At 41.4% G+C, this 25,734-nt stretch overlaps 1 protein-coding gene across 1 annotated transcript in view; it reads right to left on the bottom strand.

The window, feature by feature from the left end:
* CROCC2 (ciliary rootlet coiled-coil, rootletin family member 2) overlaps positions 1-25,734 on the bottom strand; it is a 102,045-nt gene that overhangs the window by 25,498 nt on the left and 50,813 nt on the right. Inside the window, exons 23-28 of the mRNA XM_060767943.2 lie at positions 18,352-18,495; positions 10,765-11,003; positions 8,298-8,457; positions 7,327-7,494; positions 3,462-3,813; positions 2,885-3,069 (exon numbers count right to left, since the gene is read on the bottom strand). Of these exons, the coding sequence (XP_060623926.2) occupies positions 2,885-3,069; positions 3,462-3,813; positions 7,327-7,494; positions 8,298-8,457; positions 10,765-11,003; positions 18,352-18,495 (1,248 nt within the window). The remainder of the gene's footprint in view (positions 1-2,884; positions 3,070-3,461; positions 3,814-7,326; positions 7,495-8,297; positions 8,458-10,764; positions 11,004-18,351; positions 18,496-25,734) is intronic.

Raw genomic sequence — 25,734 nt, forward strand, 5'->3', positions numbered from 1 at the left:
ATACCAGATGAGAGACTCCCCCCTGGGCACTCAGAAGACTGGGCGACTTGGAAGGCGCTGAACATGCTGCGCTCTGGCACCACGAGATGCAGAGCCAATCTTAAGAAATGGGGCTACAGGGTGGAATCCTCGGCATGCGAGTGCGGAGAAGAACAAACCACTGACCACCTGCTGCAATGCACCCTGAGCCCTGCCACATGCACAATGGAGGACCTTCTTGCAGCAACCCCAGAGGCACTCCAAGTGGCCAGATACTGGTCAAAGGACATTTAACCAAATACCAAATTTGCAAAATCTGTGTGTTTTTTTCCTTTTTCTTTTTAAACTGTGTGTTTGTTTTGCTCTGTTAGAATTGTAATACAATGGTTGCTGATGACACGATAAATAAATAGTTTCTTCTAAAACCAAGTCTCTGTTACAAATACTTTCAAGTTAAGCTACGCTACACATTGAAGAAAGACCAAATTAATATTACAAGCTATTAGTTGTGTTATCAACTTAGTAAGTCCTTACAAACTAGTGGCATCTTTACACATGGTTCGTTAGTTCAACAGCTGAGTTACCTGTGTGCCATTACATTAATGCTCATGAATATCACTTGTTCAAAGAGCTGACTTCTAACAAGGTTTTCAAAAGGTGATCTCCACATGTTCATGGAGATTCACATTTGCCCAATGGATGTAACATCATTTTTACCTTTTCACTAAGGTTATAGTGAAGTTAATTCCAATAGGTTATGGAATTTCCAACAGAATGCATGCTCTTATTTTACTATTTATTCTTTCTCTCAGATTGGGGCCTGAGGCAGTATGTGTTATGCTGATTTTAGATTGTGTGGTTTTAATTATTGGTTTTGAAGTTTTGACGTTTTTTAACTTTTTGGTTTTGAATGTATATGTTTTTATTTTTATGTCTGTTTATGCAGCACCAAATTGTTGTCTACTTGTAATAAATACAGTAAATTAATACATAATAAATAAGTATGGAAACATTTTCTATGCATTAAAGCACCTTTCCTATACATTACATACTTATGCACATTTTCCTGGGTGTAAGCCCCACTGAATAATGAGTGCATATTGAATAAACATTTACAAGATAATTGTTAAGGCTGCATCAGCATTTAATTTTGAGCAAAGTTGGATAGGCTAGTGTTGGAAAAACGATGTTGTTATTTACTGTAGATACTTGCTTTGGTTACTGCATGTTAACAATAAACGCCAGGACCTTGGTGGGACAAGACAGCAAAGCAAAGAATGCTTTAGATTTTATGCAACCCAGAAAGAATTAACTGATTTCTCCATTTGTCAGAAGGACCGCTGGATGATCTGATGCTATGATTATTGTGACAGCCCATGTTTTTTTAATTACTCTGGTACAGTATAAATATTTATGCATTTTTACAAGAGGCATGCTTTTGAGCAATAAATAGCACATGACAGAGAAAGGGCTGAACTGCCCTTGAATGTTGCTAAACATATGTCTTGGAAGTCAAACTGGGGTCAAGCTGAGCTAGATTGCTTTCTGTGATCCTGCTAAATGGAGCTGGGATGTCCTGATGATTTTCAATGCTGGACAAGCAAACTGGGCCCTTGCCTTAGCCAAATGGCCTAAGCATACTGGGGAACTTGGGTCTAGTCCCAGTTGAAATGGAATCCCTTGGGAACAACACGCATTCATGAGGTCTAAACGTCTCTGCTAGAAAATAATTAAATTCTCTAGCTGTAATAAATCACATATCTTTGCACATATTTTGTTAATTTCCATCCTTTTGCTCTAATTATATAAAAAAACTTATGCAGAAATTTAAATTTTTTTTCCATTCTAGGCTTTTTGTTTTATTGTGCGGCCACAGTCAGGATGGGGCTAAATCAGCAAAATCTGTGGAGTAGGAAAGAAAGGGGCAGATGCTGGAAACACAAGTACTAGCATGCCGCAGTTTGCAGATGGTTAGATCTTACTTTACCACATATTATTCAACAAATTTATGTTACGTTTTCCAAAACAAAACTGTTTTGCAGTCTTTCAAAGCTTGGAAATGTTAACCTTTGGGGACAACAGGTCTCAAGAGTTTTCCAGTGGCTATGCTGGTTGGAGATTTCTGGGAAGCTGTAGTTCAAAAAAATAACACTTCTAAGATCTAAAATGTTTTTAAAAATCATTCTTATTCTGGTGGCGCAGTGGGTTAAACCCCTGTGCCGGCAGGACTGAAGACTAACAGGTCGCAGGTTCGAATCCGGGGAGAGGCGGATGAGCTCCCTTTATCAACTCCAGGTCCTCATGCGGGGACATGAGAGAAGCCTCCCAAAAGGATGATAAAAACATCAATTCATCAGGGCATCCCCTAGGCAACATCCTTGCAGACGGCCAATTCTCTCACACCAGAAGCGACTTGCAGTTTCTCAAGTAGCTCCTGACATGACAAAAAAAAAAAAGGTCTGATTTCATAAAAATGTCTATGCTCTTTGGAATTTCCATTAGAACATTCATTCAGTGGATATAGGCCAAAGGAAAGTGCATATGCATAAGACAAAAGTCCTGTATACCAGTACATCTACACAACAGAATTATGCGGCATGAACCAAAGCGTCCTGCATGTCTACATTGTGGCAAGCTGTACAAATGAGATCTTGTAGCAACAAGGATGAAGTTCCTAACAGCTAGAAAACCACCACCAGGACTTGGAAAAGTTATATTTTAGAATCTAACACTCAGGTTCCTAAAAGCAATATGACTATTGGCCATGTTGACTAATGTCTGGGAATTGTGGCCCACAATAAGTAAAATTTTGTATTGCAGCCTCATGTTTTCCAGAGCATAGTAGGAGAACTTTTTTAAAAGTCTGCACAAAGAAGAAATGGTTCAGCCAAATGCCTCTGCTCACCCTCTCCCTTTGAGTGTCCCGTAACTCCTGAAGGAAGTCCTTCAAAGCATCTCGAACTGCTTCTGGATCGATTTCACTTGTGGCTTGTTCACCTCTGAGAGGAGATGTTTGGTGAAATGGAGAACGTGAGCGGCTCCTCTCAGGAGAACTGGTGCGGGACGCAGGAGTTTGTCGACCACTGATCCCTGTGGAAATATGAAGTCTCAGAAGCCAAAGGGAAGGGCAACAGAGTTTCTTGAGGTCTTAGGGAAGGACTTCATAGCATACTTCAACATTTTGAATATCAGAAGTTGCCGTATACCAGGTCAAACTCTGTTCTTCCTGGCAAGTGTTGTCTATCCTGACTAGTAGGTGCTCCCCAGGGTTTTAGGTATGACTTCCTACCCGAATATATAAAACTGGGGGTTCAACATAATGACACTCCCAGAATTCCCTGAAAAACATTATTTTCTGTTACATTGGGCGTGCTGGATAATGGAAATGCTGCTCACTCTAATCTGCACACCCCTCGCCCGCATCTTCGATAAAAAACAGCAGATAGTATTGTGAAGGATGCCCTAGCTAGAAGCCCTCTGACCTTTGACTGGAGAGGAAGATCTTTGTGGAGATGGACTCTGGCTGCCAAGTCCCAGTGTGCGGCGCAGGGCTGAATGCAGTGCCACCAACTTCTGCTCAACCTCCCTCTTAGCTGTTTCAGCTTTGGCTAACTCTATTTCTAAGCCACGGCTGCGTCCCTCAAAAGTGCTGAGGCGTATCTGGAGGTTCTCGCTTGTCCTGTTGGATTCCTGGAGCTTCATCTCCAGGTTATGGAGATCTGCCTTCAGCTTCTTCTCCCTTCCGTGGCTCTCTGCAAGGTTCTGTGTGAAATCCTGCCTTTGGAGCCGAGCCTCTGCCTCTGTGGCAGACAGTTTTTTCTGCAAGTTGAGTACCTGAAAGAGAACAGAGTCTCACCTGTGTGGAAGTGAATCTGTTATTGCCTTCCCCATACATCTCCCTAGTGTCCCTGGTAAGAGACAATATCAATGTATTTGTATACACAAATACATAACTCCAGGGTCTGCCATCATGGAAAGTGACACAATTCAACTCAAGTAGCAGACGTTGGGTAGTGAAGAATGAAGGAGGTATTGGTCCATGGTCATTGCCTCTGTTGGTGGATAGAGTTGTATGTCCTAGGCCATATCTCCTAGAGCATCTTAATGCTCCTAGGTGTGGTGCAGGATGCTGTTCCAACACCATTGTTGAAATAAGATTCAATTGGCAATATGGTGAACTTCTTTACAAAAAAGTAATGGGTGGCATTTTGTCCATTGCTACAGACAGCAAAATGTTTTGGGTTAGACCAGGCATGGGCAAACTTGGGTCCTCCAGGTGATTTGGACTTCAACTCCCACAATTCTTAACAGTCGGTAGAATTGTGGGAGTTGAAGTCCAAAATACCCGGAGGGTTCAAGTTTACCCATTCCTGACCTAAGAACAGAGCTTCACACTTATATATATATATCAAACAATGTATAGTATGCCTGTCCAGCTATCACTATTCTGCTACAAGTTTTGAGACAAACTGGATAAAACAGTGGAAGACTGCAACTGAAACTGCATTTGATTTGGAGTTGGAATGTGTAGGGGGATGGGAAGTACTCAGTTCTCCAGTCCTTTGCTATGGTCACTGTTGGAAATGGGATTCCTTTGCCCGCACTTCCCATTTAAAGCCCCCTCTCCAGACAATCCAATTATAGTATTTCCACCATCTTGCTCAATTGTGCTCTAAGCCGGACATCAGTAAGCCTACATGCCTACAGATATGTGCCTGCAACTGAGCTCATCCTTTCTTCAAAGCAAAGGTTTCCTTTAATTGATGAAAAGATAAGCTTTGAAGAAGGATAGCTGCAAAAGTTCAACATCAAAGCATTTCCAGTTTTCACTTTGAGTCTTATTCCACCCCTACCCTCTTTGGTCTACAGATGACCAATACATGGCAATACTTTCATAATTAACATCAACCCTGAGAAAAATACCACCCCTCACCTTAATCTCAAGAATTAAACACAGAACTCTGGTTATCACTATACGATTATGGGCTGATGAAGAAGGCCACAGATATTCCTTTTCAACTTTATAATTTGTAAATTATAAAAATTGACTATTTAGCAATATCTTCAATAGAATTAGAGCGTAGCTCAACTGCATATTTGTATCCTCCACTTTATGGCTCAACAGGGCGATATTTGCTTTTTAAACATTTCTATGAATCAGTCACTATCGGGAGGAGATCAATTTTAGAATCACTATAGTATCCCAAGGGAATATTTCATACAGATCTTATAATAAATGGGTGATAGCTAGTAACATTTTATTTATATGTTTTAATGGAAGCTTGGATGGCATAGGAAGGAATAGAGATTCCTAGTCTTTTCTTGCTCCTACTGAAGCCGTGGTTCTCAGCCTGTGGGTCTCCAGATGTTTTAGCCTTCAACTCCCAAAAATCCTAACAGCTGGTAAACTGGTTGGGATTTCTGAGAGTTGTAGGCCATTTCTGAGAGTTGTAGTACAGTGGTTCTCAACCCACAGGTTGAGAACCACTGTACTAGAGGAAGGAACTGTGCAGCCAAAGCTTGTGCCTTTAGCTGGCAGTCTGTGGTAAACATGGGCCAGAAACCTGTTTTACAAATCCTGAAGCATTGTGAATGTTTTCTGGAGTATTAAGGTATTTCCGTATCCTTCTGCTTAGCTGGTACATATGGATAAACATGTGTAAGTGTATATGTAAAACAACCTCACTGGTATATATCCTAAGAAGGCTTATGCAAAGAATTATATAAAGAAAACTTGCATCACAGAAATACCACAAGTCTCCACTGAAGTAAATCAGAGGTCAAAAGCAGAACACATGTAAGATTATATTCTATTTAAAGGTAATTCTATGTATATTTTAGGCCTGTGCGATTAATGAAAAACATGTTTCAATGGTCATTATGAAATTAGGAGGTGGGGGGAAATCATTTTTAAAGTACTTCTAAGATTGGACGGGGTCCGTATCGTAACTATAACAAGTTAACTGCTTTTTTGTTACTTTTCATTAAGTAATTCTGCCAATGAGGAAACTTCAGGAACTCCTTTCTCCCTCAATGTAAGAGCTATTGGCATGAAACCCACTATGATTATAGAACATGTTTACCACTGTTAGCCTATCAAGTTTCAGAACGTTTCACTCATCCACAGATTTTGGGTAAATTTTCAAAGTTCTTGCTAACAACTTAAAAAAGAGAGCTATCTTCTTGAATTTTCTATACAATGACACAAGATAACAGGGTAGAATTCCTCCCAACTATCAGAAATATTCATACGTTTACTGATTTTTAGGATTTTTAAAAAAGTTTGGACAAAAACTTTTTAAAAAGCCACAACAGCTATCTTATTGAAGGTCTTTAACCAATAGACCAATTTGGGGATTTCTTCCCAGCACAGAATTACTTACTAGTATTGAAGTATCAGTCAGTCCTCCTCTTTGCAAATTCAACAATGTATTGGAATTCTGGTTGCTGCTAAGGGCCCTTCCACACAGCCATATACCCCAGAATATAAAGGCAAAAATATCTGCTTTGAACTGGGTTATCTGAGTCCACACTTCATATATTTCAGTTCAAAGCAGAAAATGTAGGATTTTATTCAGCAATGTGGAAGGGGCCTTAGAGGGCCAAATCTCTCTCCTTTCCTAATTTGAGCTTTGAAGCTAAGCACAATTCTGGGAAATGTAGTTTAGGGAAGGGCCTTTTGAATTCTCTGCCATAGGGTTCCTCACCTTCCTAAACTACATTTCCCAGAATTCTGTACTCTCTCAGTCTCTTTCCCAGCTCACTCAGCTCATCCAACCCTGCTGCTTTCCCCTCATGGCAAGAGGCAGTCTCTCTGATCTGTATCATCTCCCCCATGGTTTCTCTCCATTGCTGCCCTGCATTGATCACTGCTTTCTTTGTTTCTCCTTGGCTACTCTTCCATTCTCCTGTCTTGAACTAGCATATTTTACCATTTACCAGTTTATTTGAAGGACGATACTGTCTCACATTTTGAAGTTTTCTGGGGAGGGCCTGCTCTCTGTTCCACCACATACACAGGCACATTTGGTGGGAACACAGGGGAGATAATTCTCCATGCCTGCTCCCAAATTCTGGAAATCTATTCCTAGAAAGGGTTGGGCAGGCCCCTTCCTTACTATCTTTCAGCAAGCAGGAAAAAACCCTTTTTATTCAAGCAGACCTTTGAGAATAGATTCTTCAGGGAACACAGGCCTTGTACAACGTGACGGACTTTTATTTGTTATTTTAATTGGTTTCACTTTTATCATGGTTTATTTTTTGAGATCTGCGTGCTTTTAATTTCTAATTATATGTTTGTTCTAGCTGTTTTAAGCTGCCTGGAGTTCTGAAAAAGCATAATAATACCTCCTTATTAGCAGAATCATGGGCAATCTCCAGTCCTGTTATCTTCTGCTCCAGTTCCAGGGTCTCTTTGCTGTATTCCTGTTGTTGTTCTTGTTCCTGGAGCAATCGATGCTTTAGTTCACTGGTTTCTTGGGTTTTCTTGTTGATCTCACTGTCCAGGGCCTTTAACTGTGAAGGGACAGTTGCAACCTAGAAAATTCTCCAAGGCATGGTCTCATCTTAAAAGTCCATATACCCACCAGATATAATAATAATCATAATAATCCATGATTATTAATAATTTAATAAATTCATCATTATTAAATTATGATGGTGATTATGATTATTATTTGATACACAACAAAATTAGTACACAGCAGAAAAAATCACGATGCTGGCTTTTGTATTTGATTACATACCGGACACTTCCCAAGTGTCTAGGACTGTGTTATGTATCGACGAATAATGCATGCAGATCTGAGAAGGGTGGTCTTTTGCAGCTGACAACTTGTAATTTTGTCAGCGCTGATTGTTTTTAAGTGCAGGCCAAGGTCTTTAGGCACGGCACCCAGTGTGCCAATCACCACTGGGACCACCTTTACTGCCTAAATACTTTGGCCTGCACTTAAATAAATCTGCGCTGACAAATTATTATTATTATTATTATTATTATTATTATTATTATACTGGCATAAAAACACAGTATGACACAGCAAACGAGATCTATATGCTGGATCTCGTATCACAAAATCACAAGTCGAACACTTCCCAAGCGTTTAGGACTGTGTGATATCATTTTCTTAACCTTATACTAATAGTCTACTAGTAAGGAGCTACCAGATTCCACAACAAGCCTATATTTCTGTACATTTGCTGTAAAAAAACCCCTAAGAATGTTACTAAACTACAGCTCTTATCCTTTCAGAACTGAGGTGTGTGAGTGTGTGTATGAGAGACTGATTGGTTGCTTGATTGATTAGGGATGCCGATACCTGTCTGCGCAGCTCCTGTAACTCTCTTCTAGCTTCCATGCGAGACTTGTCCACTTCCCGCAGATTTGCCCGGAGCTCTCCTACCTCACCTGCAATCACTGCTTTTGCTTCCTCTAGAACAGCAATCTTCTGCTCCTTTTCCTCCTTGGTCCTCTGCAAACTATATGAAGTGCATGTGTTTGAATTAAGAGAATTGCATACATGGCTAAAGATAACAATATAGTGGTAAATGTGGTCGGGGAGTTGGGTGTTTGGGGGGGGGGAGCAGTAACATAGGAGTTTTATTTTATTTTATTTTTAATTATTGTTTGCTATAAAATCTAGTAGTAAATGTTAATAAGATAAACGCTATGTAAAAGATTAAGATATAAGCAAAAGAAATGAATAATATCTAGGAATGCTGGGTACAGAATGTCCTAGATGTACCTGCACCAAATGGAAATAAGTGTAAATATGAATAATAGGATTTAATCATAATAATCCTAAATAATAATAATAATAATAATAATAATAATAATAAGCCTTTATTTGTATACCACCCTATTTCCCCAAAGGGATTCAGGGCAGTTTGCAACATGTAAGGCAAACATTCAGTTGCCAGAAAGAAACCTTACCAACAATTACATCAAGATAAATACATTCGACAATATAACACAACCTAAGTAAACTTAACAGACAACAACAATTGAAAGCATCATAAAATACAAAAAAATCTGCTAAAACAAACTAATGATAAAAATATTAAAAACACATTTCATTGTAGCTCCATCAGTAGAGGTTCCACAAAAACAATGGCCAAGGTTACAAATGGACATGGCCAACTATATAAGGGGTGGACATGAGATAGTGCAAACAGGAATTCATAGGGCCGGGGAAGTGGATGAAGTGCAGGACAAAGTGTTATCTGGATACCTGGGAACTGGGCCTAGGGACTAATCATTCTTGAAAACTTGCTGGAACTTCCAGGTTTTCAAATCCCTATGAAAGGAGGACAGGGTTTGCCTAATCTCCCTGGGGAGGGAGTTCCAAAGTCAGGGGGCCACCACCGAGAAGCCCCCCTCGCTCATCACCATCAACCGTGCTTGTGATGGTGGTGGTAGCGAGAGGATGGTCTCCCCGGAAGATCTTAGAGCTTGCACATGTTCATATGGGAAATACAATCCTAAAGATAGGTAGGGCCCAAACAGTTTAGGGCTTTGTAGGTCATAACCTGCACCTTGAATTGGGACTCAAAACTTATCAGCAGCCAGTGGAGATGCTTTAATAGGAGCGTCATACACATCCTATAATTAGCTCCAGTTAGAAGCCTGGTTGCAGACCTTTGTACCAGTTGCAGTTTCTGGGCTGTCTTCAAAGGCAGCCCCATGTAGAGTGCATTGCAATAATCCAATCTGGATGTAACCAAGGCATGGACCACCATGGCCAAGTCTGGCTTCTCGAGGCATGGTTGCAGCTGGCATACAAGCTTTAACTGTGCAAAGGCCCTCCCAGCCACCGCTGACACCTGAGCATCAACCCTGTTAAGCACAGCTTGCACAGATTTACAAATGTTTGTAGCAAAGTTTTATTAATATCTGCACCTAACTTAAATAAGTGTGATAAAAATGTATTAAGAAGCACTGTTAATAAAAAGTTGTTTTAGAAGTGCATGTGTTTGAAGACCAACCATGGATTAATGAGATCAAATATAAAAAGTTGGGTCAAATAGGGGCCACTTAATTTGACGTATATCCTATTAAAGTTGAAATCAGTCCTGTAAGAACCAAGAGGAAAGAGCAACCTGGTGCAGGTTTAGTGAAGGCAAAGTGTCTGCTCTAGACTACCTCCTCAGTTGAGAGCAAAAAACCTGAGCTGTGAGAGCAATTCAATGGTAGGGTTGCTCCCAGCTGGCCATTTACGGGAAGATAAACCCTAGGCACTCCCACTCAAGTTTCAGGGATTCATAAGTGAGAGCAAAATCCTCAGATCGGCCTCAAAGTTAGATTACTTCCCATTATGGAAGTCATTCCAGAGTCTTGCCCTTCACCAAAAGGGTGCCAAGATGTACATCAGACACTGACATGTTCCCCATACTACCTGTGAATGACAGTCTAATTGCAGACACCACCGTAATGCAATTGTCAATGTTCCTTGGATACAGTATTGCCTAGCCAGGAAAAAAGCCAATTCTTACCTAGTCCCAAAGTGATCAGTAAAAATGCACTGAGGATGGGAGGTTGGCCCATACCATGGTGATCCAGAAGCATGTGAGTGAGTGGCCTTCAATAGCCTCTAGGTCCATCCCAAACATCTGCTATGTCCTGAGACTCAATGCCACATGCAACTGCTGGCTTCTGACTATGGAGGCCAACACAAATGCAGCACCATTCACCACACAGGTGCAGGTATGTATTAAAATATGGTGAATACAGAGGATTTAGAATATCAACTTGTCTTCACAGTCTGCCATTGTGCCATGTCTACCCACCTGAGCCTTTCATTTTCTGCTTTCTTGATCGCTGCTCTAAGATCATTGTTGGACTTCTGTAGTGCTTCTTTTTCTCTGCTCTCATCTGCCACAGCCCTGTGAATTTCCTGCAGCTCTTTTTGTTGGTGAGCCCGGACTTCTTCAGTTTCCTGGAGTCTGTGTTGGAGCTCACCTAGTTCCTTGCGAAGTCCTGAGTGAGTGTCTTCTGCCAGTCGTAGCTGTGCTTTTAGCTGTTCTGCCTTTAAGGAAAAACCATGAGCTGATGAGCCATGAACCTTAAATATGTAACACAATCCTAGAGCTTATGCTGAAATAAGCCCACTGACATCAACAGAATTTACTCTCTAGTAAGAACTCTTAAGACCGCATCTTAGGACCTTATCAGATGAAAAATGGAATACTGCTTTCCTGTATGCATCCCATGGCTTTTGTGGATGGGATACATACTACATGCACACCCACAGTTCTCTCCTTCCTGTACCTATTAAAATAACTAAAATAATGTACTATGACTGATCTCATCACAGAGTCTGATGTTCCCAATCAGTCTGATGTTCCCTACCTCACAGATTCTGAGAGGGTCCCCACCACACCTACCAGTTGAAGAGATGGGCCAAGGAGGATGGCCAGCCTGAGATGCCTGCCTACAAATTTCTTTGCCTGGTACAAGGCTGGCTGCAGACTCACCAACTAGTGAGCCACACTTCCTCCCCAACCTGCTCCTCCAGGACCGCTCGTGAGATGAAGGAGGCAGTAGCACCAGGCCCTACTGTTCCCTCACACAATACTCAGGAAGAGAATAAAAAACAAGGGTAGAGATGCCACCCTGCCTTCCTTCCCATTCTCACCGCCTCCTCTCCTCAGCATGTATTTGTTTTTCCTCCTGTCGCCATGCCTCCTCTTCTGGGCATACACCTGTCTCTTTGCCTTTCCTTTAAAATCTCATGTATAAAAAGTGGTCATGAGTCAAGTAACCTTAAGATGCCCTGCCCAAAGACACGGTCCTCTTTTTAAAAAGGCAGGTATTGCACAACTGCAATATTTCCAGGAAAATGGAAAACATCTTTCTTTTCTGATGGAGCTGTGCAATTCTGACTTTTAAACATTTTTTTAAAAAGAGAAAAATTATTGTGAAAGAGCAAAACATGAATGACGTTACTCAGGTGACCATATCATAAAAAGTAAGTCTTTCTCCAACTGCCAGGTAAAGTGAACTGCTAGCCAATTCAACAAGTGAAAATAGATCGGTAGGAAAGCACTGTCCCTCAAACACACCCCGAGGGACTCGTCACTGACACAGCTGACAAGAAACATATGAGAGTATGATCGCACCTGGAGAAGTGTGCATCTAGCATGCACTGAGAAAATAAGGAATAGATGAAGACGGATGAAAATGCTAAGGAAACAATTTTCTAAAAACTTCAGGCTGCACACTCAATGCATGCTAGTCCCCACAGGATGTATACAAAAGGCTCAATGTGTTATATGATCATACCTGTCGAGCCTCATATGCATAGCATATCAGAGATGGGGTTTTTTTTCTTTGTATAAGGTACTTAGTGGGTGTACAGTGAAAGTGATGCTGCCATACTTCAAGAATTTGGAAAAATTAATTGTTTGGACAACAATTCAGATTCCACTGTTCCTGATGCTGGAGTATTCTGAGATCTGTATTTCATAAAAGTAACTTTCCCAGGCTCTACATTGTCCCTTGAAAAGGGGTCTTGAAATATTTGGCTCCTTCAGTTCATGTAGCTTTAAACTAATCCTGACTGTTTTGCTCTTGAGACCACATGAATACATAGTTTAATTTCCTGTCCCTCTCGCTGCAAAAAAGGAAATTGCAACGTTGTTTGTGCACAGAGAAGGAACAAATATCTCTCAGTCAATATGTATGTGTATCAAGAATATGAGAAAGAGGTATTGCCATTTGTTTGTGGGATGATTCCAGGATTGAGAAATTATAGGCTGTGGTCCATGTGGAGCTCAGGGCCCTAAGTGTTTCCCCTAAACGTCTAACTCCTCCCATGTTTGTTTACTGGAAACAGTCCTCCACACCTCCTTTGGGACATGGGAGACAATTGTACTAGCGTCCTACTAAATTCTGAGACTGGATGGGTGGAGGACTGTTTTCAAAACTGATTTGGGAAAATATCCTTCTGAGTCCTTCAACTCCTCACCCCAATCCTTAGAGCATGCAGAAGGAAATACAGCCCTCTAAGATATTGCAGGGGAATGGGTTATCCTTGACATTGGGAAGCTGTCCACTGCTAGTCCAAATCCATCTATTTGTCTGGCAGTGTTGATACATATTTGGAGATATCAATTTGGTCGTGAATTTTAATATGAGCTTGTGTGTGAGTAAAGAAAGATTATAACAGAGTATAACAAGAGGAACTCAGGTTTTGAAGATCAGCAACAGCAGCACTTCTGACCTTAGGTGATCTTAAAACTTCATTTCTTACATTCTGCAGATAATAGGAAGAGACACTGTCCACTCTGAAATTGCTTGCTTATATTAGTAGTATTATGCTTATTTTTCAAAGATCATCTGCTCTGCAGCACATGTGCTGAAAATGTGCTGAATAGATATGGCCAAAGCCAATGTGTATACTCTCCATGTTGCATTCATTTGAGAGTAATAAATATTTCTGCTAACACCTAGCAACATACATTTTTAAAAATTGTTGAGAGGTGGACATCTGATTCAAATTCATGCTTGGCTTCTGATGCCAAGTTGCTGCATCTTTGTAATGTTTCCTCCTCTATATGTGACCCTTCCAACTGACTTAGATGGTGAACTGTTTTTACCTGGTTTGCAATTCAGCATGAAATATGACAAAAAAAAAATAATACTGGGAGAAACTTTTTTTGGTTAGAAAAGGCAGCATTGGAAGACCAGAATCAGAATATGATGGGAACATATCTGAATATAAGTGGACGTAAGTGAATGTAAATAAACTTTATTTATATACCACTGTATCTCCCTGAGGGGACTCAGAGCGGTTTCCAAGTAACAACACCAAAACATACAAAGTAGACAACATAAGCATAAAATTAGCAATACAATATAAGCATAACAATGTCACAACACACACATATATTTAAAAAACCCCACCTGTTCTTCATGCCTATTTGTTAGGGCAAGGAAAAAGGGTCAAGACAATTAAAAAGGCCAGGCCGAGGCTAGTGCAAAATCAAAATATAGGGGCTAGGAAGTTGGATAAAGTACTATAATGGACCTATGGCTGCTCATTTCCAGGGCCTATTGGAGGAATGACCAGGGTAGTAAGTAGGAAGTGCAACTATGTCTAGGGCTGGGCTAGTATCGGTCGTTCTCAAAGGCTTGTTGAAACCACCAGGTCTTCAAGCTCTTACAAAAGAGGGGTGGGATGGGGCCTGTCTTATTTCCCTTGGAAGGACGTTCCAGAGGTGGGGGACCACCACCAAGAAGGTCCTCTCTCTTGTCCCCTCCAGCCGTACTTGTAATGGTGGTGAGAGCGAAAGGAGGACCTTCCCGGAAGATCTTAGAGTTCGCGCCGGTTCATAGAAAGAGATGCGATTGTGGAGATAGGCGGGGCCCAAACCGTTTAGGGTTTTATAGGTTATGATCTGCACCTTGAATTTGGCTCAGCAATTTATCGGCAACCAATGAAGCCAATGAACTTAGAGAATAGATAAATACAACAGGGCCTCAGCCACAAAGGTACAAACTAACCTGCATACCCAACAACTGTCCTCATTTACACGAATAGTTCCAATTAGGGCCCTTCCACACAGCCATATAACCCAGAATATCAAAGCAGATAATTCACAAGATCTGCTTTGAACTGGGTTATCTGAGTCCACACTGCCATATAACCCAGTTCAAAGCAGATTTTATACAGCTGTGTGGAAGGGGCCTTAATCTCTCTTGTCCCACTCTTTCAACTGCTTTAAACTGTCCCAGTTTTTATCCCTTCCTATTTTCTTTTTTTCGTCCTTAGCTTACTTAAGTTACTTCAAACTGAATTCAAACTGCAATAATAACTTTGCATTCAACTCAAGAGGAGATGAGGTGTGGAATTGTATTCTTCCCAGTAGATTCAGGCAAAAATGAACTTCTGCAGTTACTCCTGGATTGCCTGTTCTTCCTCATTCATAACTTTGGTCATATTGAACATACTCTGATGTTGTTTGGCCAAACATGTCTTGGTTTTTATCTGTAAAATGCCTGCATCTTGGCACAACAGGAGTTTGTTACAGAGACTGCACAGGTAATTCCAGGGGATGATCCAGTTATCTTTTTGAGTTAGTAACCTGGGATGTTTTAAATGCAGGAGAAAGTAGTGCTCTGTGGTTTAATCCTGTCCTTCTGGAAAAGCTGAGCCTGTTCTTGATCTGTGCCCTGTGTGTTACTGGGACAAGAGCCGGGCAGGAGACTCCTATACAAAACCACTCAAGTCCTTGTTTCTTTTCTTCTCAGTTTTCTTTCCCAATTCTTAACTGCAAAGCTCTAACATTGTCCAGATCCTCCCTGTTGGCCTGGCTTATTCCGACCAGCTCTCTGTTATTGTTGTTCTGTTTTTGAGAAGGATTAGGGTGAGCCCCCTTCTCTCCCAGCCCCCACCCACATATGGGATCCACAAACGCACTCACAGAGTTTTCTGCTGAGCTCAGCAGAAATTTACTAAGAAAGGTCAGTGACCAAAGAGCGGGACTATCCATCATAAAATAAACTGTTTTTATTCCCTGGGATAAGGGAAAGGGGGGGGGGGTAACAGGGTGGGACTGAAAGGAAAAGAAAACATTGCACACAACACCCCCAACAACACACACACTCCCCTCCTGGCTCACTCCCTCTCTCTGTGTAAGGGCAGAGCTTTCCTCATTTACAGGAACATTGCAGCAAAGCTCTTAATGTGATTATTATAATTATATCTTGACTGGAACTTTTTGCTTTAATAAAAAGCCTCTTTTGAAATCATTCCTGGGAAGCCAGCTGAGTCCTGGAGACATGGTAGAGGGTATTTCAGGGTGGAATAGAAAGGAGGCTTAAATGAGTAAAAAGAAAAAAAAAGTTGTATGCATGTGCCTTCAGGTCCCCTGTTGACATATGGTGACCTCATGAATGTCATACATTTTTCTTAGGCAAGGAATATTCAGAGATATTTCTGCCAGTTTCATCCTGTGTTATATAGTCAACAGCACTTGGGATTCACTGGTGGTCAACCATCCAACTGCTAATCAAAGTTGACCACACCTAGCTTCCAAAATCAGACATGTTCTGGAGTTTTAGAGTACAGAACAATGACTATATCCATGGGGGAGACATTCCAAGCCCCTCTGTGAATACTTGAAACTGCAGATAATAGCAAGCCTTATATTTTGTCTATACGTGTGCTGGAGCCCCCAATGGAGCAAAGGGTTAAATTGCTGAGCTGCTGAACTTGCTGACCAAAAGGTTAGTAGTTCAGATCCAAGGAGCAGGGTGAGCTCCCACTGTTAGCCCCAGCTTCTGTCAACCTAGCAGCTCAAACACATCCAAATGTGAGTAGATCAATAGGTACCGCTTCAGTGGGAAGGTAACAGCACTCCATGCAGTCATGCTAGCCACATGACCTAGGAGGCATCTACGGACAATGCCAGCTCTTCGGCTTAGAAATGGAGATGACCACCACCTCCCACAGAGTCAGACATGACTAGACTTAATGTCAGGTGAAACTTTTACCATTATTTGTACTGGAAGCATACCAAAGAATAGCACTGGAAGACACAAAAAGACCCACAAACACAGATGCGGGGTGTGTGTTGTATTGTAGTGTAGGTAAGTGAAACCATGGATATTGAGTTCATGGATAAGGGGGCATACTGTATTCAGGAAAGCAAACTTGAAGGCATATACACACAATGTATTTACTGTACTCATTTTAAACCTCTTTTATGTGCATTTCATGATATGTATCATTTACGATATTTGCGTATCCTCACAATGATGTGTAACAAATACATGCACATGCTCATTTCCACATAATAAGGGTTTATTCCTATATATCCATGTTCATGCGTGCTTAAGGACTAGAACATGGGAAAGGTACTTTTTGTGAGTACAACAGTGGAAATTCCCCAGGAATCCTAGAGGTTGTAGCCAGTTTCCCCTTCCGGGTTCCAGTGAGGATGCATCTATCATGCAACTGCCTAGGACACATACTCCTGAGGGAGCACATGTATGTGTTTGTGTGTTGGAGGCATGACCTGATTAATTGGGAGTGTATGTACATGAACTGAGATGTGAGCCCATGTGAGTGTGTCTGCATGGATGTGAAGGCAGGACAGCTCAATGAGCCTGACTTCCTCAAGTTAAAAGGCTGTGAAAATGTTATGGTTCCCATGGCGATAAGTAGGTCAATGCTGGCGCCTGTGAGGATTTCTCTCTGTGTTTCTTTGCCCTCAGCTTGTTATATTAGTCCCACAACTGTCCTCTCCCACTCCCCTCGTGCTCTCCTACGCTGTTGCCTCCCTTCCCATGCAGTGTTAGTCTTACTCTGCCCATCCTGGTTCCATCTACGAACATACGCATCCCCCTCGCCCCATCCCCATTCCTTTTGCCCTCCCTGCCCTCTGAAAAACCCTCTTCTACTTGCTTGTGTGGTCCCTCCTGGGGCTGGACTTTGAATTCTGTTGAAAGGAGACCATTTTTTGCCAAAATAAACAGCCTGTCATGTTAAATTACTCTCTCTTCCTCTTTTATGTCCTTTAATTTTCTATTTCCCCCTCACACCCCACCCCTGTCTTTTCAGGCTTGGGGTCATTCTCTTGTTCTGCTGTTCTGTGTTTGTAGAGAACTAGAGCCCTGAAAGCATCTGGCAGTGGGTGAGGGTTACCACCTGGGGATGTTTTCCAGAGCGTCAGATATTTTTCCACTGCAAGAGTCATCATCTAGAGATAGGCCCTGCAAAGAAAGGACACTGCGGGGTGGATGGTGAGTCCTGCTTCAGATCTAACCAGCAGCAGGTCACTACTGAAGAGGACGGTTGAAGTCACTGCCAGCTATTTCCCACCCATCTTGGGAGGACCTCAGCTACTTCCAATGCTTCAAAGGAAGCCACCATCATCCAAACCAACTCAACGCTATGGAAACATCATGCCATTTCAAAGTGTTGAAAGTGGTGTGATAGAAGCGTCATTGTTTTGGTGTACATATTCCTTAATTTTGACATGTTGTCATCTGAAATCAGAGATTTTATAGATTGGGGCTATGACAGAGGTTCATTCCAGATGTTTTCCAACTACAATTCATAACAGTCGAAGCCAACATAGCCCATTGTAGAAGATGCTGGGTGTTGCAGTCCCAACAAACACTTTCTTCGTCTCTGTGTTAAGTTTATGCCCTCGCTTTGATATAACCACATGCCACTTTCACTTCTGAAAAACACTGTTGTTTTAATGTGGAGTCTGAATCTTCTTGGCTAACCCCAACTAAATTAGATGCACTGAATCAGAAGTTACATGGTGAATCATCAGATAGGTTGATCCAACTGATTCAGTTTCAGAGGCACAAATACACTTCTTTATGACCAGAAGAGATGAAGAAATAGTAATACATACCTCTTTTCCGACATGCTCCTTCTCTCTCGCCAGTTCCTTTACATGTTCATTCAAATGCTTGACCTCCTTCTGGTGGGCAGCCATTGCATCTTCAAACTGTGACTGGAAAGTGCGTAACTCACTGGTGATGCTGGAAACTATGCTCTATAATGAAGAAGCATCAGGAAGAGAGGTGGCACAAGTTACTTTCTTAGCTCAGGTGTTCTGTAAAGATCCCTACAAGAGGGCACATTTAGCTGCAGCAGTCTTAAATCTATTGGACTGAATACCACTACTTTTTGCCCACCAAGCTCAGTCTAGGATAGATATAAACTTAGTTCATTGGAAACTGGCTGTCCAGGGAATCATTATTACATTATAACAAGATGCCAGGTCTATTTCAAGAGTCTGAAAAACAGTCTTATGTTCTGTAGGCCCATTCTCTACAGAAAGGGGAACATGTGCAATTACTAGTCACCATGTGAGAAAATGGAAAATTTAGTTGGTCGCACATCACAAAACCATCTTCATTCAAATTAAGTAAACATAAAATATAACACCAACTATATTTTCCATATTGTCACGTTGCAGTTATCCTTAAGAATGAAATGAAAACCTCTTTTGGTGAAGGGCAGCCAATGGTGGTGGGTGGGGTGAGGGAAAGGAAGTTGAAGCGGTGAGTCTCAGCATTTGAGAGCATCCCAGTCTAGTGCAAGCTGATGACACAAAATGGTAAGATAAACAAGATTCACTTTGTTTAATTTGAGGATTCCAACATTTTCCAAGGTAACATATCATCAGGATACAGCTTAGCTAAGTTACTTTTAAAATTGCAACTTCCAGTTAATCTTAACAAGTATCGGCATTGGCTAGGAAATTTTGGGAATTGTAGTTCCAAAGAGTACTATTTCCAAGCTGTGCCTCAGGTGAACACCAATCTTATGCAAAACTAGTCTTGCTTCCTGACTAACTCCCAGAAGACAACCACCATGTCAGACTACACAGAGAAGCCATTGAAATCCACAAGCATGTGGACAATTTCAACAGAAAGGAAGAGACCATGAAAATGAACAAAATCTGGCTACCAGTATTAAAAAACTCTAAAATTACAACAGCAAAACAGCAGAGAGGAAACAACCAGGCACATCTTAACACCTCTCAACAAAAGATTTTCCCAGGCCCAGCCAGGCCTTCAAATGCTAATGAAGGTGGTCAGTTGAAACATTCACACCTAGCTCCAGCAGAGAAGAGCTCTTTGCCCCACCCCAGCCATTCCACAGATATATAAACCCATTGTCCTAATTCCAACAGACCTCACTACCTCTGAGGATGCTTGCCATAGATGCAGGCGAAACGTCAGGAGAAATGCCTCTAGAACATGGCCCTATAGCCCGAAAAAACCCACAAGATCCCAGAAGACTACTCTTTTCTCATATGCATCACTCTGTTTTTGCCTCCTTGCCTGGGGCACCATATTGCCATCTAAGAACACATGCTTTATTTCTCTTTGGCTACTCAGGATGCTAAAATCCTTCATTTTAGGACACTACCATTAACTATACAATGATATAGTTTGGTGAGATTTTTTTCATGAGTTTCATGAGTTTTTTTTTTATGAGTTACTTGCCTGAATAGTATGCATGAAAGTCTCACCAATGAATTGCAGACAGACCACAAGATTAGCAAGGACAGATGTTGACTATCCTAGGTGAGACCTGAGAGATGGAACTCAGTCTGGTTTGAAACAACTGGTAACAATATTCACCACAGGAATTTTACAAAGTACTGTTAAAGTGTATCCCATAAGTTCTTTCTAACTACCAGTATATATATGAATGGTCCTGCAAGCTGAATTACATTTCAGAGCGTTATTAACATGCCAAGATGGAAAGTGTCCTATTAGATCATAGAGGCCACCCTGACTTAATATGGTAACTCCCTAGACAAAATATAGATATTTTAATTTACTATGGATTCACTAAAAATGAAGTCGGGCATGAGTATATTTTGGTACAAAACTGAAAACAAGTATTATCTAAAAAGACTCAGCTTAAGCAGAAAGAGTAAGTTGGTCCCAATCACCCTTCACAGAGCAACCGGGGTGCCAGGGGTGCCAAAGCCAGCTCTTTGCATTTGTAAAGCTACATCGGTTCAAAGACAAAGCCCAAAAGTTGGAGAAACATTCCACAGTTCAATAGAGAGAACGAACCTTATGAATTTAAGGTGGGATGGGATGGATGCGGGTCAGAGAGGGAGAAATGAATGTACAAAAAACAACAACAAAAAACTTTGCCTGTTATAAGCCATGGTTAATGGCTTATTTCCCCCTAGAGCCATAACCTCATTTAAGACTCAACAATATTGTGACATGCAGATTAGTCATCTAGTAAAAACTGTTGATTGGGATATTTGTTGGCTTGAATTGTAAATGGCCCACATGGCACAAAAGAGGGAAAATACATAAGAAAAGAGAACTAATAAGGGGAATTGGAAAGGGGAGTGTAACAAAAGAGTGGCCATTTGCTGTTGCAGATTTATGGTAGTCAGAAATAAGATGAACCTTACGAGGATAGTGTACACTGTGAGACCAACTTTAGTGGGAATGAGAGGGTAGAGTTAATATCTGGTTTAGAACTGAGTATTGTAAAATTGCCTCTGAAGGTAGGCGATATTATTGTAATACAGGCCAAATAGATATGACACATCATGATATAATAACAAACAACAAATCTAACTTGGTATAGCATGATATAAAAACAAAAAACCAAAGGATTTGATATGCATCTCCTGAGACTTGCCTCTACATATTAGAAATAGGATTCCATTTGAATGACAAAAATCAGGACAGAAAGTGTTAACAGAAGGATTATGAGGATGCTTGCCATAGATGCAGGCGAAACGTCAGGAGAAATGCCTCTAGAACATGGCCATATAGCCCGAAAAAACCCACAAGAACTGAATAGAAATTATGATATACATTGTATTGTTGACCATAATTGATACATATAAACTTTCTATAGAACCAGCAGCCCCATGAGTGAGGATGAGAAAGACATCCAGGATGTATATCTCCTTCCCCCAAATGTTACTGCCACAGAACAGCTAAGTGGCAGGGCAGGCATGAAATGGAAAGTGTGTGGGGTGTAGGAACACACATATATACAGATATTACTGCCTTTAGAAAGTCAAAAATGTGTCATAGCCAAAAACAGTGGCAGCAGTTCTCTGGCAACCGCTCTCAGGGAGTGATTCCTGGAACTCTTGAATGCAAAAAATGTGTTGTTCACTGGGTTGTTGTAGGTTTTTCAGGCTGCATGGCCATGTTCTAGAAGCATTCTCTCCTGATGTTTGCCTGCATCTAGGCAAGCACCATCAGAGGCTGCGAGGTCGTGTGTTGTTCAGCCAAACTATTGCCCTCTTGCAAGGGAGCAAGAGTAGCAGCAAAAATTGTCCCAAGCCAGTGAAAATGTAGGATATTTGACTAAAGTTAGCCAAAGTACTTTATTCCATGGCCATCTTCTTTTATGCATAAGATAACTACATTACAACGACTACTCAAAAATTCCCTTATTATTAAAAATTCTCTTAAAATGATATTGCTTAGTTTAACTATTGGTCACCAATGACTATTAAACTGGAACATTTTTCTTTTCTTTTACTTACTTTAAACTCGCCATTGTAACTATGCTTCATGTTGGCTATATCTCCCAAACACAGACCAGCACCCTACCCTCAAATTATTCAAGTTACCAAATTTGGTGGAATCATAAAATACTACTTTCACACCACCAATAAAAACTGATCAATTAAGGATCTTTAGAATGTCTGCCCCAGGTTAAATCCTATCTATTATTTCCTCATTTAATGTCCATATGGATGACAACAATTGACTGTTTATATTCTTACCTCATGTTTTAATCTTATCATTGCAGAAGCTTCTTCTGACTAGGTGGGGACTGACTCATGGACATGGAGTGCCCCCTAGTGCTCTCAAAGTAGCAGCACTTCAAAACTTTGGCCCAACCCTGGCCACAAGGTTCATAGCTCAAAGAACTAAGATGCCACTTTGGACTCTTCAGCTAAGTTGCTTCCAAAGCTAGTCAATGTGTGTAACATAATGATATTGTAATGTGCATTAAAATTAAACATATTTAATCATAGATATTCAAATTCCATCTCAGACATCCATTAAGAGCCAGGTTCAGCTTGGACAGTCAAGATCAGTTACCACATTGATGAAATAAGTACATGTGTTACGTACATCACAAGATTTGTTTTGAGAAAAGAATAAAAATGTTTAATCACTTATCCTGAAATTCAAGGATAGGATAGGTCATCAAATGATCTTTTTCTAGATTGAAGGTGCTTGGAGAGTTTTCCCAGTAGTTGTAAAAGTCAAATAGTTCTACTTAGGTGTCCATCTCTTCATGCAAATAAGCAGGACTGGTCTAAGAGTTCATGGTCAAGATCAGTGGTTCTCAACCTGTGGGTCCCCAGGTGTTTGGCCTACAACTCCCAGAAATCCCAGCCAGTTTACCAGCTGTTAAGATTTCTGAGAGTTGAAGACCAAAACATCTGGGGACCCACAGGTTGAGAACCACTGGTCAAGATGGTCCCTTCATTCAGTGTAAAAGCCAACTGGAGCATTAATACTATCATAGTGGCCTCTCCCACACCAGAAATGTTAGACACCAAAATCCTAAGGCTCATGCACCTCTGCCCTCCAAACAAGGGGAATGTTCATGGGCTCAGGATTCACTGCTGAATGGACTGTTGCTCCCTAACATCTTGGTATCTGAGATTACTACCTCTCCCTCCCTAATTGTAGATCTGAACCTCGATCCACTGAGAGAAGAGACATGATAGCTGTGCCTTTTATGTTGCATCCTTGTATACATTCATTCATCCACATATTAGAGGGCGGATGTCTAAAACAGGGAGGCTTCTTTGTTCATGTACATTACATAAATACAACAGGCTATCCACTATAGGGGGCCCCCGGTGGCTCAGTGGGTTAAAGCACTGAGCTGCTGAGCTTGTTGATCGAAAGGTCGCAGGTTCAATTCCGGGGAGCGGCGTGAGCTTCCGCTGTCAGCCCTAGCTTCTGCCAACCTAGCAGTTCGAAAACATGCAAATGTGAGTAGATCAATAGGTACCGCTCCGGCGGGAAGGTAACGGCACTCCATGCAGTCATGCCGGCCACATGACCTTGGAGGTGTCTACGGACAACGCTGGCTCTTCGGCTTAGAAATGGAGATGAGCACCACACCCCAGAGTCAGACATGACTAGACTTAATGTCAGGGGACTACCTTTACCTTTATCCACTATAGATTTTCACCCTTCAGTGTGTGAATATTGGGAGCAGTGAGTGTGAATGATGGAGAGGGTAGAGCTAGCCAGCCGATGCTTTATCTCTTCATCATAGTGTGAACAGGATGGCATTCTCAACGAGGTGTCCCAGTTGTTCTACACCAGGAATGGGGAAACTTCAGCCCTCCAGGTGTTTTGGACTTCAAGAATTCCTAACTACCTACTGGCTGTTAGGAATTGTGGGAGTTGAAGTCCAAAAGCCCTGGAGGGCTGAAGTTTGCCCATGCCTGTTCTACACTGTCACGTGGCATCCTTAAAGTCGAAAACTGCATTCAAGGGTGTAAGTAACAATTAACACAATGCAATTTATTTCTGATTAAACACATTTTGTGTTGTGTTATTTATGCTCTATTTTACCATTTCAACTAAAATTGAACTAGCACAAGCCACAACAAATTGGTTAATCTGTAATGCTGTAAGCCTCTTTGCTTACTTAATCATGAAAGTGGGCAACGGGGCAATCAGATCCCATCTAAGCTCAAAAGAGTCAAAAAGGGCAAAAACTAAGCAGTATTTCTGACATGACATTAATTCATATGTCTATGTGACTCCTGATCAGAAGCTGGCAAAGTTACTAGTCATGAAGCTATAGGACTTCAGAAGCTGCAGCATCAAAAGAATAATATTGTCAACTTCTGAACAAGAATTGTTAGATGATGATGGCTGACTTTCTACACCCATAGCAATCCATAGCAACTATAGATGGTGGACAGTTTTATTGGCAACTTTGGTAGTCAAGGATATGTTAACTATGATGCACTTTGTTTGTGCATCTTAACTGCAATGAGTCAAATTCAGTAAGCATTGAGCATAGTACTGTATTATCCATACATTATAGAAATTATTTTCTTGTTGGGTTGCTGTAAGTTTTTCAGGCTGTATGGCCATGTTCCAGAAGCATTCTTTCCTGATATTGCACCTGCATCTATGGCAGGCATCCTCAGAGGTTATGAGGCCTGTTGGAAACTAGGAAAATGGGGATTATATATCTATGGAATGTCCAGAGTGGGAAAAAGAACTCTTGTCTGTTGGAGGTAGGTGTGAATGTTTCAGTTGGCCACCTTGATTAGCATTTAATGGCCTAGCAGTTTCTTACTGCCTGGGAGAACCCTTTGTGAGAAGTGATTAGCTGTCCCTGATTGTTTCTTGTCTGGAGTTCCAAGACAAGTTTTTTTTTTTTGTTTAGAACAAGATTCTCTTTGAATTCACCATATAATGAAGGTTGCTTCTCAAGGTATGATTGTTCATTTCTCCTTTTTGAAATCAGGAGAAGGATGTGTGTATGATAAAAGAAGCAAAGGTTCTTAATAGTATTTGAGGGTCGGGTGGGAAAGAAGCTCCCACAATCACAAAGAACAAGACCAAAAAACAAAACGGTGTAAAGAACGATTATTCCCAGAACGGAACAGGGAGACTCCTGCTTCTCTTGCCCAGTTTGTGAGACTCTGTTCTGCCATCTAGGCCGAAGGGAGCTCCGCTGGGGATTCAGGGAGGGGGAACTCCAGGAAATTAGATGCTCTTGGGCAAGATCTTTTCTTCTGATGCCAGGAACTTGCTCACTGCATTGCAAGGCACACACACAAGCTTCTCCAAGGAGAAGAGAGATCGGACCATGCATGGAACGCAGCCATGCAGCTTCCAGCTATGAATTGCAACATCGCTGTCCCTGGGGAGGAAGGCTTGGCTTGGATTCAGAGCCTCGCCTACTCTGTCCCAGCCTGGAGGAGCCCTCCTTGTCATGCATGGCCACGCAAGGAAATAAGTTACTGCATGAGCCACGATCTCCCTTTCTCAGATGGCTCAGATATTTCCAAGTCATTCTGTTGAGTGGGATAGCAGGGGAGCTTCTGATTTCCTTGAACAGAAGAGATTGACAGCAAATCCCAGTGACAGGGCTTGACTGTTCCTGTCATTCTGTGTTGCTTTCTACAGTTTTGGGGTGGGGTTTTTGTTTACAGTGCTTTGGGAAAATTATTTGTTTCAAAGCTGGCTTTCCTGTGGTTCCCAGTCAATCTTTCCAGAAGAAATGCTTT

The sequence above is a fragment of the Anolis sagrei genome, chromosome 3 (genome assembly GCF_037176765.1).
Source record: "Anolis sagrei isolate rAnoSag1 chromosome 3, rAnoSag1.mat, whole genome shotgun sequence".
NCBI classification, from domain to species: Eukaryota; Metazoa; Chordata; class Lepidosauria; order Squamata; family Dactyloidae; genus Anolis; species Anolis sagrei.